The sequence below is a fragment of the Melospiza melodia genome, unplaced genomic scaffold, assembly GCF_035770615.1.
Source record: "Melospiza melodia melodia isolate bMelMel2 unplaced genomic scaffold, bMelMel2.pri scaffold_151, whole genome shotgun sequence".
NCBI classification, from domain to species: Eukaryota; Metazoa; Chordata; class Aves; order Passeriformes; family Passerellidae; genus Melospiza; species Melospiza melodia.
The window spans coordinates 97,784-113,981 of NW_026948514.1; the positions used below are offsets into that span (position 1 = coordinate 97,784).

Here is a 16,198-nt window from a genome sequence, read left to right on the forward strand (position 1 = left end):
TCCCCAAGAAGGTGCCACACCTGGTGCCAGGGGATAATCCGGGTGGCGCTGTCCCCATAAAAGGTGCCACACCTGCTGTCCCCACGAGGTGACATTCTTGGTGGCACTGTCCCCATGGAGGTGACACACTTGTCCCCACGGAGGTGCCATGCTTGTCCCCATGGAGGTGACACACTTGTCCCCATGGAGGTGACATTCTGGGTGGCACTGTCCCCATGCAGGTGACACAGGTGTCCCCATGGAGGTGCCACACCTGGTGGCCCCGGTGCCACTCCTGGTGGCACTGTCCCCATGGAGGTGACACCCGTGTCCCCAAGTCCCCATGGAGGTGCCACCCCTGGTGGCCCAGGTGACATTCTGGGTGGCCTTGTCCCCATGGAGGTGACACTCCTGGTGGCACTGTCCCCATGGAGGTGTCACACGTGTCCCCATGTCCCCACGAGGTGACACACTTGTCCCCATATCGGTGCCACACCCGGTGACCAGGGGATAATCCGGGTGGCGCTGTCCCCATAAAAGGTGCCACACCTGCTGTCCCCACGAGGTGACATTCTTGGTGGCACTGTCCCCGTGGAGGTGCCACACCTGGTGGCACCACGTTCCCATGGAGGTGACACTCCTGGTGGCATTGTCCCCGTGAGGTGCCAACGTGTCCCCATAAAAGGTGCCACACCTGCTGTCCCCACGAGGTGACACTCCTGGTGGCATTGTCCCCATGGAGGTGTCACACCTGCTGTCCCCATAAAGATGCCACACTCGGTGACCCAGCTGCCACTGCTGCTGCCACCACCGCCACAAAGCCACCCCTGTTGTCCCTTTGTCCCCGCGTGTGCCACCGCATGCCCACACTGTCCCTTTGTCCCACATTGTCCCTTTGTCCCCACACTGTCCTTTGTCCCCGCGTGTGCCACCGTGTGCCCCCACACTGTCCCTTTGTCCCCGCAGGTGCCACCGTGTGCCCACACTGTCCCTTTGTCCCCACAGGTGCCACCGTGTGCCCACACTGTCCCTTTGTCCCCACAGGTGCCACCGTGTGCCCACACTGTCCCTTTGTGTCCCTCTGTCCCCGCAGGTGCCACCGTGTGCCCACACTGTCCCTTTGTGTCCCTTTGTCCCCTCATTGTCCCTTTGTCCCCGCAGGTGCCACCGTGTGCCCACGCTGTCCCTTTGTCCCACACTGTCCCTTTGTCCCCACGCTGTGCCCACAGGTGCCACCGTGTGCCCACACTGTCCCTTTGTCCCACACTGTCCCTTTGTCCCCACAGGTGCCACCGTGTGCCCACGCTGTCCCTTTGTGTCCCTTTGTCCCTGCGTGTGCCACCGCATGCCCACATTGTCCCTTTGTCCCCGCAGGTGCCACCGTGTGCCCACACTGTCCCTTTGTGTCCCTTTGTCCCCTCATTGTCCCTTTGTCCCCGCAGGTGCCATCGTGTCCCCACACTGTCCCTTTGTGTCCCTTGGTCCCCGCGTGTGCCACCGTGTGCCCACGCTGTCCCTTTGTGTCCCCTGGTCCCCACAGGTGCCACCGTGTGCCCACGCTGTCCCTTTGTCCCACACTGTCCTTTGTCCCCGCAGGTGCCACCGTGTGCCCACGCTGTCCCTTTGTGTCCCTTTGTCCCCGCAGGTGCCACCGCGTGCCAGCCGCCGCGATTGTCCCCACATTGTCCCTTTGTCCCCGCAGGTGCCACCGTGTGCCAGCTGCCGCCGTGTCCCCACATTGTCCCTTTGTCCCCACAGGTGCCACTGTGTGCCCACACTGTCCCTTTGTGTCCCTTTGTCCCTGCGTGTGCCACCGTGTGCCCACACTGTCCCTTTGTCCCCACAGGTGCCACCGTGTGCCCACACTGTCCCTTTGTGTCCCTCTGTCCCCGCAGGTGCCACCGTGTGCCCACGCTGTCCCTTTGTCCCCACAGGTGCCACCGTGTGCCCACGCTGTCCCTTTGTCCCACATTGTCCCTTTGTCCCACACTGTCCTTTGTCCCCACAGGTGCCACCGTGTGCCCACGCTGTCCCTTTGTCCCACATTGTCCCTCTGTCCCCGCAGGTGCCACCGTGTGCCAGCCGCCACAGTGTGCCCACACTGTCCCTTTGTCCCACACTGTCCTTTGTCCCCGCAGGTGCCACCGTGTGCCAGCTGCCGCAGTGTCCCCACACTGGCCCTTTGTGTCCCTCTGTCCCCGCAGGTGCCACCGTGTGCCCACGCTGTCCCTTTGTCCCACATTGTCCCTTTGTCCCACACTGTCCTTTGTCCCCGCAGGTGCCACCCTGTGCCAGCTGCCGGCGTTGTCCCCTCATTGTCCCTTTGTCCCCGCAGGTGCCACCGTGTGCCCACGCTGTCCTTTGTCCCCGCAGGTGCCACCGTGTCCCCACACTGTCCCTTTGTCCCCGCAGGTGCCACCGTGTGCCCACGCTGTCCCTTTGTCCCCGCAGGTGCCACCGTGTGCCCACGCTGTCCCTTTGTGTCCCTTTGTCCCCGCAGGTGCCACCGTGTGCCAGCCGCTGCCGTTGTCCCCTCATTGTCCCTCTGTCCCCGCAGGTGCCACCGTGTGCCAGCTGCCGCCGTGTCCCCACATTGTCCCTTTGTCCCCACAGGTGCCACTGTGTGCCCACACTGTCCCTTTGTCCCCACAGGTGCCACCGTGTCCCCACACTGTCCCTTTGTCCCTGCAGGTGCCACCGTGTGCCCACACTGTCCCTTTGTGTCCTTTGTCCCCGCAGGTGCCACCGTGTGCCAGCCGCTGCCGTTGTCCCCTCATTGTCCCTTTGTCCCCGCAGGTGCCACCGTGTGCCCACACTGTCCCTTTGTGTCCCTTTGTCCCCGCAGGTGCCACCGTGTGCCAGCCGCCGCCGTGTCCCCACACTGTCCCTTTGTCCCCGCAGGTGCCACCGTGTGCCAGCCGCCGCCGTGTCCCCACACTGTCCCTTTGTGTCCCCGCAGGTGCCACCGTGTGCCCACGCTGTCCCTTTGTGTCCCTCTGTCCCCGCAGGTGCCACCGTGTGCCAGCCGCCGCCGTGTCCCCAGGGCCAGCGCGCCGAGGGTGCCGCCTGCGTGCCGCTGTCCCCGGAGGGTGCCGGTGACGAGGACCGGATCATCGGGGGTACCCGTGCCTGCCCCTGTCCCAGCCCTGGCAGGCGCTGCTGTACGGCCCGCTGCAGTGCGGGGGGGTGCTGGTGGCACCAGCGTGGGTGCTGACGGCGGCACACTGCGTCAGGAGGTGACACTGGGGACACTGGGGACAGTGACAGTGACAGTGACAGTGACAGTGACAGTGACAGTGACAGTGACAGTGACAGCCCTTGGGGACAGTGACAGTGACAGTGCTCTATGGCCCGCTGCAGTGCGGGGGGGTGCTGGTGGCACCAGCGTGGGTGCTGACGGCGGCACACTGCGTCAGGAGGTGACAGTGACATCCCTTGGGGACACTGGGGACAGTGACAGTGACAGGGACAGTGACAGTGACAGTGACAGTGCTCTATGGCCCGCTGCGGTGCGGAGGGGTGCTGGTGGCACCAGCGTGGGTGCTGACGGCGGCACACTGCGTCAGGAGGTGACACTGGGGACATCCCTGGGGACATTGGGGACATTGGGGACAGTGACAGTGACAGTGACAGTGACAGTGACAGCCCCTGGGGACAGTGACAGTGACAGTGCTCTATGGCCCGCTGCAGTGCGGGGGGGTGCTGGTGGCACCACAGTGGGTGCTGACGGCGGCACACTGCGTCAGGAGGTGACACCGGGGACACTGGGGACATTGGGGACATTGGGGACACTGGGGACAGTGACAGTGACAGTGACAGTGACAGTGACAGTGACAGTGACAGCTGTGGGGGGGTGCTGGTGGCACCAATGTGGGTGCTGACGGCGGCACACTGCGTCAGGAGGTGACACCGGGGACACTGGGGACAGTGACAGTGACATCCCTGGGGACACTGGGGACAGGGACAGTGACAGTGACAGCCCTTGGGGACAGTGACAGTGACAGTGCTCTATGGCCCGCTGCAGTGCGGGGGGGTGCTGGTGGCACCGGCGTGGGTGCTGACGGCGGCACACTGCGTCAGGAGGTGACAGTGACATCCCTTGGGGACACTGGGGACACTGGGGACAGTGACAGTGACAGCCCCTGGGGACAGTGACAGTGACAGCCCTTGGGGACAGTGACAGTGACAGCTGTGGGGGGGTGCTGGTGGCACCACAGTGGGTGCTGACGGCGGCACACTGCGTCAGGAGGTGACAGTGACATCCCTGGGGACACTGGGGACATTGGGGACAGTGACAGTGACAGCCCTTGGGGACAGTGACAGTGACAGTGCTCTATGGCCCGCTGCAGTGCGGGGGGGTGCTGGTGGCACCCATGTGGGTGCTGACGGCGGCACACTGCGTCAGGAGGTGACAGTGACATCCCTGGGGACAGTGACAGTGACAGTGACAGTGACAGTGACAGTGACAGTGACATCCCTGGGGACATTGGGGACAGTGACAGTGACAGTGACAGTGACAGTGACAGTGACAGTGCTCTATGGCCCGCTGCAGTGCGAGGGGTGCTGGTGGCACCGGTGTGGGTGCTGACGGCGGCACACTGCGTCAGGAGGTGACAGTGACATCCCTGGGGACACTGGGGACAGTGACAGTGACAGTGACAGCCCCTGGGGACAGTGACAGTGACAGTGCTCTATGGCCCGCTGCAGTGCGGGGGGGTGCTGGTGGCACCAGCGTGGGTGCTGACGGCGGCACACTGCGTCAGGAGGTGACACTGGGGACAATGGGGACAGTGACAGTGACAGTGACAGCCCCTGGGGACAGTGACAGTGACATCCTTGGGGACACTGGGGACAGTGACAGTGACAGGGACAGTGACAGTGACAGCCCCTGGGGACAGTGACAGTGACAGTGACAGTGACAGCCCTTGGGGACAGTGACAGTGACAGTGACAGTGACAGTGACAGTGACAGTGACAGTGACAGTGCTCTATGGCCCGCTGCAGTGTGGGGGGGTGCTGGTGGCACCACAGTGGGTGCTGACGGCGGCACACTGCGTCAGGAGGTGACACCGGGGACACTGGGGACAGTGACAGTGACAGTGACAGCCCTTGGGGACACTGGGGACAGTGACAGTGACGGTGACAGCCCCTGGGGACAGTGACAGTGACAGTGACAGTGACAGCCCTTGGGGACAGGGACAGTGACAGCTGCGGGGGTGCTGGTGGCACCAATGTGGGTGCTGACAGCGGCACACTGCGTCAGGAGGTGACAGTGACATCCCTGGGGACACTGGGGACAGTGACAGTGACAGTGACAGTGACAGTGACAGTGCTCTATGGCCCGCTGCAGTGCGGGGGGTGCTGGTGGCACCCATGTGGGTGCTGACGGCGGCACACTGCGTCAGGAGGTGACAGTGACATCCCTGGGGACACTGGGGACAGTGACAGTGACAGTGACAGTGACAGTGACAGCCCTTGGGGACAGTGACAGTGACAGTGCTCTATGGCCCCCTGCAGTGCGGGGGGTGCTGGTGGCACCCATGTGGGTGCTGACGGCGGCACACTGCGTCAGGAGGTGACACCGGGGACACTGGGGACATTGGGGACAGTGACAGTGACAGTGACAGCCCTTGGGGACACTGGGGACAGTGACAGTGACAGTGACAGCCCCTGGGGACAGTGACAGTGACAGTGCTCTATGGCCCCCTGCAGTGCGGGGGGGTGCTGGTGGCACCAATGTGGGTGCTGACGGCGGCACACTGCGTCAGGAGGTGACACCGGGGACACTGGGGACATTGGGGACAGTGACAGTGACAGTGACAGCCCTTGGGGACACTGGGGACAGTGACAGTGACAGTGACAGCCCCTGGGGACAGTGACAGTGACAGTGACAGTGACAGTGACAGTGACAGTGACAGCCCTTGGGGACAGTGACATTGACAGTGACAGCTGTGGGGGGGTGCTGGTGGCACCACAGTGGGTGCTGACGGCGGCACACTGCGTCAGGAGGTGACAGTGACATCCCTGGGGACACTGGTGACAGTGACAGTGACAGCCCTTGGGGACAGTGACAGTGACAGTGACAGTGACAGCCCTTGGGGACAGGGACAGTGACAGCTGTGGGGGGCTGCTGGTGGCACCGGCGTGGGTGCTGACGGCAGCACACTGCGTCAGGAGGTGACACCGGGGACACCGGGGACACTGGGGACAGTGACAGTGACAGTGACAGTGACAGTGACAGTGCTCTATGGCCCCCTGCAGTGTGGGGGGGTGCTGGTGGCACCAGCGTGGGTGCTGACGGCGGCACACTGCGTCAGGAGGTGACAGTGACATCCCTGGGGACACTGGGGACAGTGACAGTGACAGTGACAGTGACAGTGACAGCCCCTGGGGACAGTGACAGTGACAGTGACAGCCCTTGGGGACAGTGACAGTGACAGTGCTCTATGGCCCGCTGCAGTGCGGGGGGGTGCTGGTGGCACCACAGTGGGTGCTGACGGCGGCACACTGCGTCAGGAGGTGACACCGGGGACATCCCTGGGGACATTGGGGACAGTGGGGACATTGGGGACAGTGACAGTGACAGTGACAGTGACAGTGACAGTGACAGCTGCGGGGGGGTGCTGGTGGCACCGGCGTGGGTGCTGACGGCGGCACACTGCGTCAGGAGGTGACAGTGACATCCCTTGGGGACACCGGGGACACTGGGGACATTGGGGACAGTGACAGTGACAGCCCTTGGGGACAGTGACAGTGACAGTGACAGTGACAGTGACAGTGACAGTGACAGTGACAGTGACAGTGACAGCTGTGGGGGGGTGCTGGTGGCACCACAGTTGGGTGCTGACGGCGGCACACTGCGTCAGGAAGGTGACAGTGACATCCCTTGGGGACACCGGGGACACTGGGGACATTGGGGACAGTGACAGTGACAGCCCTTGGGGACAGTGACAGTGACAGTGACAGTGACAGTGACAGTGACAGTGACAGCTGTGGGGGGGGTGCTGGTGGCACCAGCGTGGGTGCTGACGGCGGCACACTGCGTCAGGAGGTGACACTGGGGACATTGGGGACATGGACAAGGACAGCCTCTGGGGACAGGGAAGACGGGACAGGGGACGCCCCGTGGTGACACCGTTTGACTCCCTAATGTCCCCATCCCCCGTGTCCCCAACATCCCCAATGCCACCGTGTGCCAACGTCCCCGATGTCCCCAACGTCCCCAATGCCACCGTGTGCCAACGTCCCCGATGTCCCCAACGTCCCCCCAAGGATCACAACAGCCCCGATGTCCCCGATGTCCCCAGTGTCCCAAATCCCCAATGTCCCCAATGTCCCAAAGCCCCCCAATGACCCCATTGTCCCCAAAGTCCCCAATGTCCCCAAAGCCCCCAACCGCCTCAATGTCCCCAATGTCCCTCAATGTCCCCCAACCCCTGCAATGTCCCCAATATCCCCCCAAAGTCTCCAATATCCCAATGTCCCCAACATCCCCAATGTCCCCAACCCCCTCAATGTCCCCACATCCCCAAACCCTCAGTGTCCCCAACATCCCCAATGTCCCCAACATCCCCAACCCCTGCAATGTCCCCAATGTCCCAACCCCCTCAATGTCCCCACATCCCCAAACCCTCAGTGTCCCCAACATCCCCAATGTCCCCAACATCCCCAATGTCCCCAACCCCCTCAATGTCCCCACATCCCCAAACCCTCAGTGTCCCCAACATCCCCAATGTCCCCAACATCCCAACCCCTGCAATGTCCCCAATGTCCCCAACCCCCTCAATGTCCCCACGTCCCCAACCCTCAGTGTCCCCAACATCCCCAATGTCCCCCACCCCTGCAATGTCCCCAATGTCCCCCAATCCCCTCCATGTCCCCAATGTCCCCAACCCTGCAAAGTCCCCAATGTCCCCAATATCCCCAATTTCCCCAAGCCCCCTCAGTCCCCAATGTCCCCAAATCCCATTTCCCCCCATTCTGCCCAATTCTCCTCCATTTTTTCCCACTGTCCCCTCAATGTCCCCAATGTCCCCACCCCCTCAATGTCCCCAGCATCCCCACCCCCCTCATTTTCCCCAACCCTCCAGTGTCCCCCCATGTCCCCAACCCCCAAAAGTCCCCAATGTCCCCATTTCCCTCCATTTTGCCCAATTCTCCCCAATTTTCCTCCATTTTTTCCCACTGTCCCCTCAATGTCTCCAATGTCCCCACCCCCCTCAATGTCCCCAACGTCCCCAAGCCCTGCAATGTCCCCAATGTCCCCAAAGTCCCCAAATCCCATTTCCCCCGATTCTCCCCAATTCTCCCGCTGTCCCCCTCACCGTCCCCCCATGTCCCCAGGGGCCTGCAGGTCCGGCTGTGTCCCCCATGTCCCCAACCCCCTCAATGTCCCCAACGTCCCCAGCATCCCCACCCCCCTCATTTTCCCCAACCCCCCAGTGTCCCCAACGTCCCCAATGTCCCCAAGTCCCATTCTCCCCGATTCTCCCCAGTTCTCCCGCTGTCCCCTCACTGTCCCCACCCCGTGTCCCCAGGGGCCTGCGCGTCTGGCTGTGTCCCCCATGTCCCCAACCCCCTCAATGTCCCCAAAGTCCCCAAGTCCCATTTCCCCCGATTCTCTCCCGATTCTCCCCAGTTCTCCCGCTGTCCCCTCACTGTCCCCCCGCCGTGTCCCCAGGGGCCTGCGGGTCCGGCTGGGCGAGGACGACCTGCGGCGGCGCGAGGGGACGGAGCAGGAGCGCCGGGTGACGCTGGCGCTGCCCCACCCGCGCTTCGACCCCGTCACGCTGGACTCGGACCTGGCCCTGCTGCGCCTGGACCGGCCGGCGGCCATCGGCCGGAGCGTGCGGCCACTGGCCCTGCCCAGAGCGTGTGGTCAGCCCGGGCAGGCCTGCCTGCTGTCCGGCTGGGGCACCATCACCACTCCCCAAGGTAGGGGACACGAGATGTGACATTGATTTGGGGTGAAATTGGGGAATTTGGGGTGAATTTGGGGTCACCATCGGCCGGAGCGTGCGGCCACTGGCCCTGCCCAGAGCGTGTGGTCAGCCCGGGCAGGCCTGCCTGCTGTCCGGCTGGGGCACCGTCACCACTCCGCAAGGTCAGTGACATTGATTTGGGGTGAAACTGGGGGATTTGGGGTGAATTTGGGATCACCATCGGCCGGAGCGTGCGGCCACTGGCCCTGCCCAGAGCGTGTGGTCAGCCCGGGCAGTCCTGCCTGCTGTCCGGCTGGGGCACGGTCACCACTCCCCAAGGTCAGTGACACACGTGTGACATTGATTTGGGGTGAAATTGGGGGATTTGGGGTCACCATCGGCCGGAGCGTGCGGCCACTGCCCCTGCCCCGAGCGTGTGGTCAGCCCGGGCAGTCCTGCCTGCTGTCCGGCTGGGGCACGGTCACCACTCCCCAAGGTCAGTGACACACGTGTGACATTGATTTGGGGTGAAATTGGGGGATTTGGGGTCACCATCGGCCGGAGCGTGCGGCCACTGCCCCTGCCCCGAGCGTGTGGTCAGCCCGGGCAGTCCTGCCTGCTGTCCGGCTGGGGCACGGTCACCACTCCCCAAGGTCAGTGACACACGTGTGACATTGATTTGGGGTGAAATTGGGGGATTTGGGGTCACCATCGGCCGGAGCGTGCGGCCCCTGCCCAGAACGTGTGGTCAGCCCGGCCAGGCCTGCCTGCTGTCTGGCTGGGGCACGGTCACCACTCCCCAAGGTCAGTGACATTGATTTGGGGTGAAACTGGGGGATTTGGGGTGAATTTGGGGTCACCATCGGCCGGAGCGTGCGGCCACTGGCCCTGCCCAGAGCGTGTGGTCAGCCCGGCCAGGCCTGCCTGCTGTCCGGCTGGGGCACGGTCACCACTCCCCAAGGTCAGTGACACCACGTGTGACATTGATTTGGGGTGAAACTGGGGGAATTTCACTAACTAATAATGACTAACCCATGAGTAACCTGTGAGTAACCTGTGAGTAACCCATGAGTACGCCCGAAGTGACGCTCCTGGAGCGGCTGATGCCCGAGTAACCCCTGAGTAACCCCATGAGTAACCCCATTAATACCCTGTGAGTAACCCCATTAATAACCCATGAGTAACCTGTGAGTAACCCTGAGTAACCCCCTGACTAACCCCATGACTAACCCCTGAGTTACCCCATTAATAATAACCCTATGAGTAACCCGTGAGTAACCAGTGAGTATCTCCGCAGTGACGCTCCCGGAGCGGCTGATCCCCGAGTAACCCCTGAGTAACCCCTGAGTAACCCCATGACTAACCCCTGAGTTACCCCATTAATAATAACCCTATGAGTAACCTGTGAGTAACGCGTGAGTATCTCCGCAGTGACGCTCCCGGAGTGGCTGATCCCCGAGTAACCCCATGACTAACCCCCTGAGTAACCCCATGACTAACCCTATGAGTAACCCGTGAGTAACCCGTGAGTAACCCGTGAGTAACCCATGAGTAACCTGTGAGTAACCGGTGAGTATCTCCGCAGTGACGCTCCCGGAGTGGCTGATCCCAGAGTAACCCCATGACTAACCCCCTGAGTAACCCCATGACTAACCCTATGAGTAACCCGTGAGTAACCCGTGAGTAACCCGTGAGTAACCCATGAGTAACCCGTGAGTAACCCGTGAGTAACCGGTGAGTATCTCCGCAGTGACGCTCCCGGAGCGGCTGATCCCCGAGTAACCCCTGAGTAACCCCATGAGTAACCCCATGACTAACCCCTGAGTTACCCCATTAATAATAACCCTATGAGTAACCCGTGAGTAACCCGTGAGTAACCTGTGAGTAACCGGTGAGTATCTCCGCAGTGACGCTCCCGGAGTGGCTGATCCCCGAGTAACCCCATGACTAACCCCTGAGTAACCCCATGACTAACCCTATGAGTAACCCGTGAGTAACCCGTGAGTAACCCGTGAGTAACCGGTGAGTACCCCCGCAGTGACGCTCCCGGAGTGGCTGATCCCCAGAGTAACCCCATGACTAACCCCCTGAGTAACCCCATTAATAACCCCTGAGTAACCCATGAGTAACCCATGAGTAACCCGTGAGTAACCGGTGAGTATCCCCGCAGTGACGCTCCCGGAGCGGCTGATCCCAGAGTAACCCCATGACTAACCCCCTGAGTAACCCCATGACTAACCCGTGAGTAACCCATGAGTAACCCGTGAGTAACCGGTGAGTATCCCCGCAGTGACGCTCCCGGAGCGGCTGATGTGCGCCTACGTGCAGCTGCTGCCGGACGCCGCCTGTCGCCGGGCGTACCCGCGGCGCATCACGCCCAGCATGCTCTGCGCCGGCGTCAGCAACCGCCGCGTCGACTCCTGCCAGGTGGGTGCTGAACACGCCCCAAAGCTGCCCAGAATGTGCCCAAAATATGCCCCAAAACTGCCCAAAATGTGCCCCAAATCTGGCCAAAATGTGCCCTAAATGTGCCCCAAAATACGCCCCAAATCTGCCCAAAATCTGCCCCAAAATACGCCCCAAATCTGCCCAAAATGTGGCCTAAATGTGCCCAAAATACGCCCCAAAGCTGCCCAAAACACACCCCAAATCTGCCCAAAATACGCCCCAAACCTGCCCAAAACACACCCCAAATCTGCCCAAAATACACCCTAAATCTGCCCAAAATACGCCCCAAATCTGCCCAAAATGTGCCCAAAATACACCCCAAATCTGCCCAAAATACACCCTAAATCTGCCCAAAATACGCCCCAAATCTGCCCAAAATGTGCCCAAAATACACCCCAAATCTGCCCAAAATGTGCCCTAAATCTGCCCCAAATCTGCCCAAAATACACTCCAAATCTGGCCTAAATACACCCCAAATCTGCCCAAAATGTGCCCTAAATGTGCCCCAAATACGCCCCAGATCTGCCCAAAATGTGCCCAAAATACACCCCAAATCTGCCCAAATACACCCGAAATGTGCCCAAAATATGCCCCAAATCTGCCCAAAATGTGGCTTAAATGTGCCCAAAATACACCCCCAAATCTGCCCAAAATGTGCCCAAAATGTGCCCAAAATACACCCCAAAGCTGCCCAAAATGTGCCCAAAATGCACCCCAAAGCTGCCCAAAATGTGCCCAAAATACACCCCAAAGCTGCCCAAAATACGCCCCAAAGCTGGCCAAAATGTGCCCTAAATGTGCCCCAGATCTGCCCAAAATGTGCCCAAAATACACCCCAGATCTGCCCAAAATGTGCCCAAAATACTCCCCAAATCTGCCCAAAATGTGCCCCAAATACGCCCCAAATCTGCCCAAATACACCCGAAATGTGCCCAAAATACACCCCAAATCTGCCCTAAATCTGCCCTAAATGTGCCCCAAATACGCCCCAGATCTGCCCAAATCCACCCAAAATGTGCCCAAAATGTGCCCCAAATACACCCCAAACACACCCTAAATGTGCCCCAAATCCATCCCAAATCTGCCCCAAATGTGCCCAAAATGCGCCCAAAATCTGACCAAATTCTGCCACAAATCTGCCTCAAATACACCCAAAATTCACCCAAAATTCACCCCAAACCTGCCCCAAACCTTACCAAAATCCTCCCTAAATGCGTCCAAAATCTGCCCCAAATCCACCCCAAATCTGCCTAAAATCCACCCAAAATCTGCCCCAAATCCACCCAAAACCTCCTGAAAATCTGCCCCAAATCTGCCCCGAATTCCACCCCAAATCTGCTGCAAATCCGCTGACCCCAGAGTGACCCCTGACCCCTGAGTGACCACAAGCCCAAAAATCACCCAAAATCCCCAAAAATTAAAAAAAAAACCCCAAAAATTCCCCAAAAGATCCCCCAAAAAATCCCCCAAGTGACCCTGAGTGACCCCCAACCCCCAAAACACCCCCAAAAATCCAGAAAAAAACCCCCCAAAAATCCCCAAATGACCCTGAGTGACCCCTGACCCTGAGTGACCCCTGAGTGGCCACAACCCCAAAAATTCCCCCAAAAATCCCCGAAAAACCCCCAAAAATCCCAAAAAAAATCCTAAAAAAATCCCAAAAAAATCATCAAAAAATCCCCAAAAAACCCCAAAATGACCCTGAGTAACCCCTGACCCCTGAGTGACCCCTGAGTGACCACAACCCCCAAAATTCCCCCCCAAAAATCCCCGAAAAACCCCCAAAAAATCCTAAAAAAAATCCCCAAAAAATCATCAAAAAATGCCCCCAAAAATCCCCAAATGACCCTGAGTGACCCCTGACCCCTGAGTGATCTCTGAGTGGCCACAACCCCAAAAATTCCCTCCCAAAATCCCCGAAAAACCCCCCCAAAAAAATCTAAAAAATCCCAAAAAATCATCAAAAAATCCCCAAAAAACTCCCCAAAATCTCCCAAAAATCCCCCAAAAAATCCTAAAAAAATCCCCAAAAAATCATCAAAAAATCCCCCCAAAAATCCCCAATATGACCCTGAGTGACCCCTGAGTGACCCCTGAGTGGCCACAACCCCAAAAATGCCCCCCCCCAAAATCTCCAAAAATTAAAAAAAAAAAAAATCTCCCAAAAAATTAAAAAAAAAATCCCAAAAAAACCCCAAAAATCCCCAAACGACCCCGAGTGACCCCGAGTGACCTTTGACCCCCGAGTGACCCCAGCGTGACCTTTGACCTCCTTTGTGTGTCCCCAGGGTGACTCCGGGGGTCCCCTGTCCTGCAACGGGACCCTGCAGGGCGTCGTGTCCTGGGGGCTGCAGACCTGCGCCCTGCCCCGGCCCACCCCGGCGTCTACACCAAGGTCTGCAGGTTCACACCATGGATCCTGGAGACCATGGACAGGAACTGACACCCTGGGGACACCTTGGGGACACCTTGGGGGACACCTTGGGGACATGGGGACATCGTGGGGACAGCCTTGGGACAGCCTTGGGACATGGGGATAACATGGAGATATCACGGGGACATGGACATGGGTCACACCAGGGTCTGCAGGTTCACACCCTGGATCCTGGAGACCATGGACAGGAACTGACACCCTGGGGACACCTTGGGGACACCTTGGGGACACCATGGGGACACCTTGGGGACACCTTGGGGACATGGTGATAACGTGGAGATATCATGGGGACAGCCTTGGGACAGCCTTGGGACAGCCCGGGGACATGGGGATATCACGGGGACATGGACATGGGTCACACCAGGGTCTGCAGGTTCACCCCGTGGATCCTGGAGACCATGGACAGGAACTGACACCCTGGGGACACCTTGGGGACACCGTGGGGACACCTTGGGGACACCTTGGGGACACCTTGGGGACACGGGGACATCATAGAGATAACGTGGAGATAACACAGGAACAGCCCGGGGACATGGAGATATCACGGGGACATGGACATGGGGGACACCAAGGTCTGCAGGTTCACACCCTGGATCCTGGAGACCATGGACAGGAACTGACACCGTGGGGACACCCTGGGGACACCTTGGGGACACCTTGGGGACACCATGGGGACATGGAGATAACGTGGAGATATCATGGGGACAGCCTTGGGACAGCACGGGGACATGGGGATAACGTGGGGACATGGACATGGGTCACACCAAGGTCTGCAGGTTCACACCCTGGATCCTGGAGACCATGGACAGGAACTGACACCTTGGGGACACCTTGGGGACACCTTGGGGACACCTTGGGGACAGCCTTGGGACAGGTTCAGGTCATGGAGATAACATGGAGATATCACGGGGACATGGACATGGGTCACACCAAGGTCTGCAGGTTCACACCATGGATCCTGGAGACCATGGACAGGAACTGACACCCTGGGGACACCTTGGGGACACCTTGGGGACACCTTGGGGACACCTTGGGGACATGGTGATAACGTGGAGATATCATGGGGACAGCCTTAGGACAGCCTTGGGACATGGGGATAACGTGGAGATATCACGGGGACATGGACATGGGGGACACCAAGGTCTGCAGGTTCACACCCTGGATCCTGGAGACCATGGACAGGAACTGACACCCTGGGGACACCTTGGGGACACTTGGGGACACCTTGGGGACACCTTGGGGACACCTCGGGGACGCGGCGGTGGCACGGGGACACCTAGGGGACACCAACAGGAGACCTTGGGGACACCTCGGGGACGCGGTGGGCACACGGAGCTGGGTCACCACGGGGTGGGACAAGGGACACTGTGATGGCGCCTGGGACGCGTTCGGGTCACCCCCGGTGCCACCAGGGCCACCCCAGAACCATCTGGGTGCCACCAGAGCCACCTTGGTGCCACCATGGCCACCTTGGTGCCACCTCACAGCCATCTGGGTGCCACCATGGCCATCTTGGTGCCACCAGGGCCATCTTGGTGCCACCATGGCCACCTTGGTGCCACCTCACAGCCATCTTGGTGCCACCAGGGCCACCTTGGTGCCACCTTGGTGCCACCCGCGGGCGGTGACGGAGGGGACGCGGGTTTGGGGTCAGAACCAATAAATTTGGGGCAAACGCGGCCTCGGCTCCGTCCCTGGTGTCCCCAACCCCGCCCGAGGTCCCCCGAGGTCCCCAAGGGCCACGTTGGGGCCACGTTGGGGGCCATTTTGGGGCATTTTGGGGCCATTTTGGGGCCGTTTTGGGGCGATTTTGGGGCAATTTTGGGGCGATTTTGGGGCAATTTTGGGGCGATTTTGGGGGGGATTTTCGGGCAATTTTGGGGTGATTTTGGGCAATTTTGGGGCGATTTTGGGCAATTTTGGGGCAATTTTGGGGCGATTTTGGGGCCATTTTGGGGTGATTTTGGGGCAATTTTGGGCAATTTTGGGGCAATTTTGGGGGGATTTTCGGGCAATTTTGGGGCGATTTTGGGCAATTTTGGGGCGATTTTGGGGCGATTTTGGGGCGATTTTGGGGCAATTTTGGGGCAATTTTGGGGCGATTTTGGGGCCATTTTGGGGCGATTTTGGGGCCATATTGGGGCAATTTTGCGGCCATTTTGGGATGATTTTGGGGCAATTTTGGGGCCATTTTGGGGCAATTTTGGGGCCATTTTGGGGCAATTTTGGGGGGATTTTCGGGCAATTTTGGGGCGATTTTGGGGCAATTTTGGGGCGATTTTGGGACCATTTTGGGGCGATTTTGGGGCCATTTCCCAGAATTTCGTTTATTGAGGCACTTGCGGAGCGGGGGGGGGAGGGGAGGGGAGCCCGGAGTGTTTGGCCACGCCCACCAAGGGGGAGGAGCCAATGGGAGG

At 59.9% G+C, this 16,198-nt stretch overlaps 1 protein-coding gene across 1 annotated transcript; it reads left to right on the forward strand.

Moving 5' to 3' along the window:
- Positions 1-322: 322 nt before the first annotated feature.
- On the forward strand, positions 323-13,790 carry LOC134433244 (kallikrein-15-like). The gene is given in 9 exon segments (XM_063182118.1): positions 323-349; positions 2,719-2,726; positions 2,825-2,880; positions 2,988-3,038; positions 3,083-3,215; positions 8,659-8,912; positions 11,190-11,326; positions 13,636-13,707; positions 13,710-13,790. Coding segments are annotated over 9 exon segments (819 nt in total).
- The last annotated feature ends 2,408 nt before the right edge of the window (positions 13,791-16,198 follow it).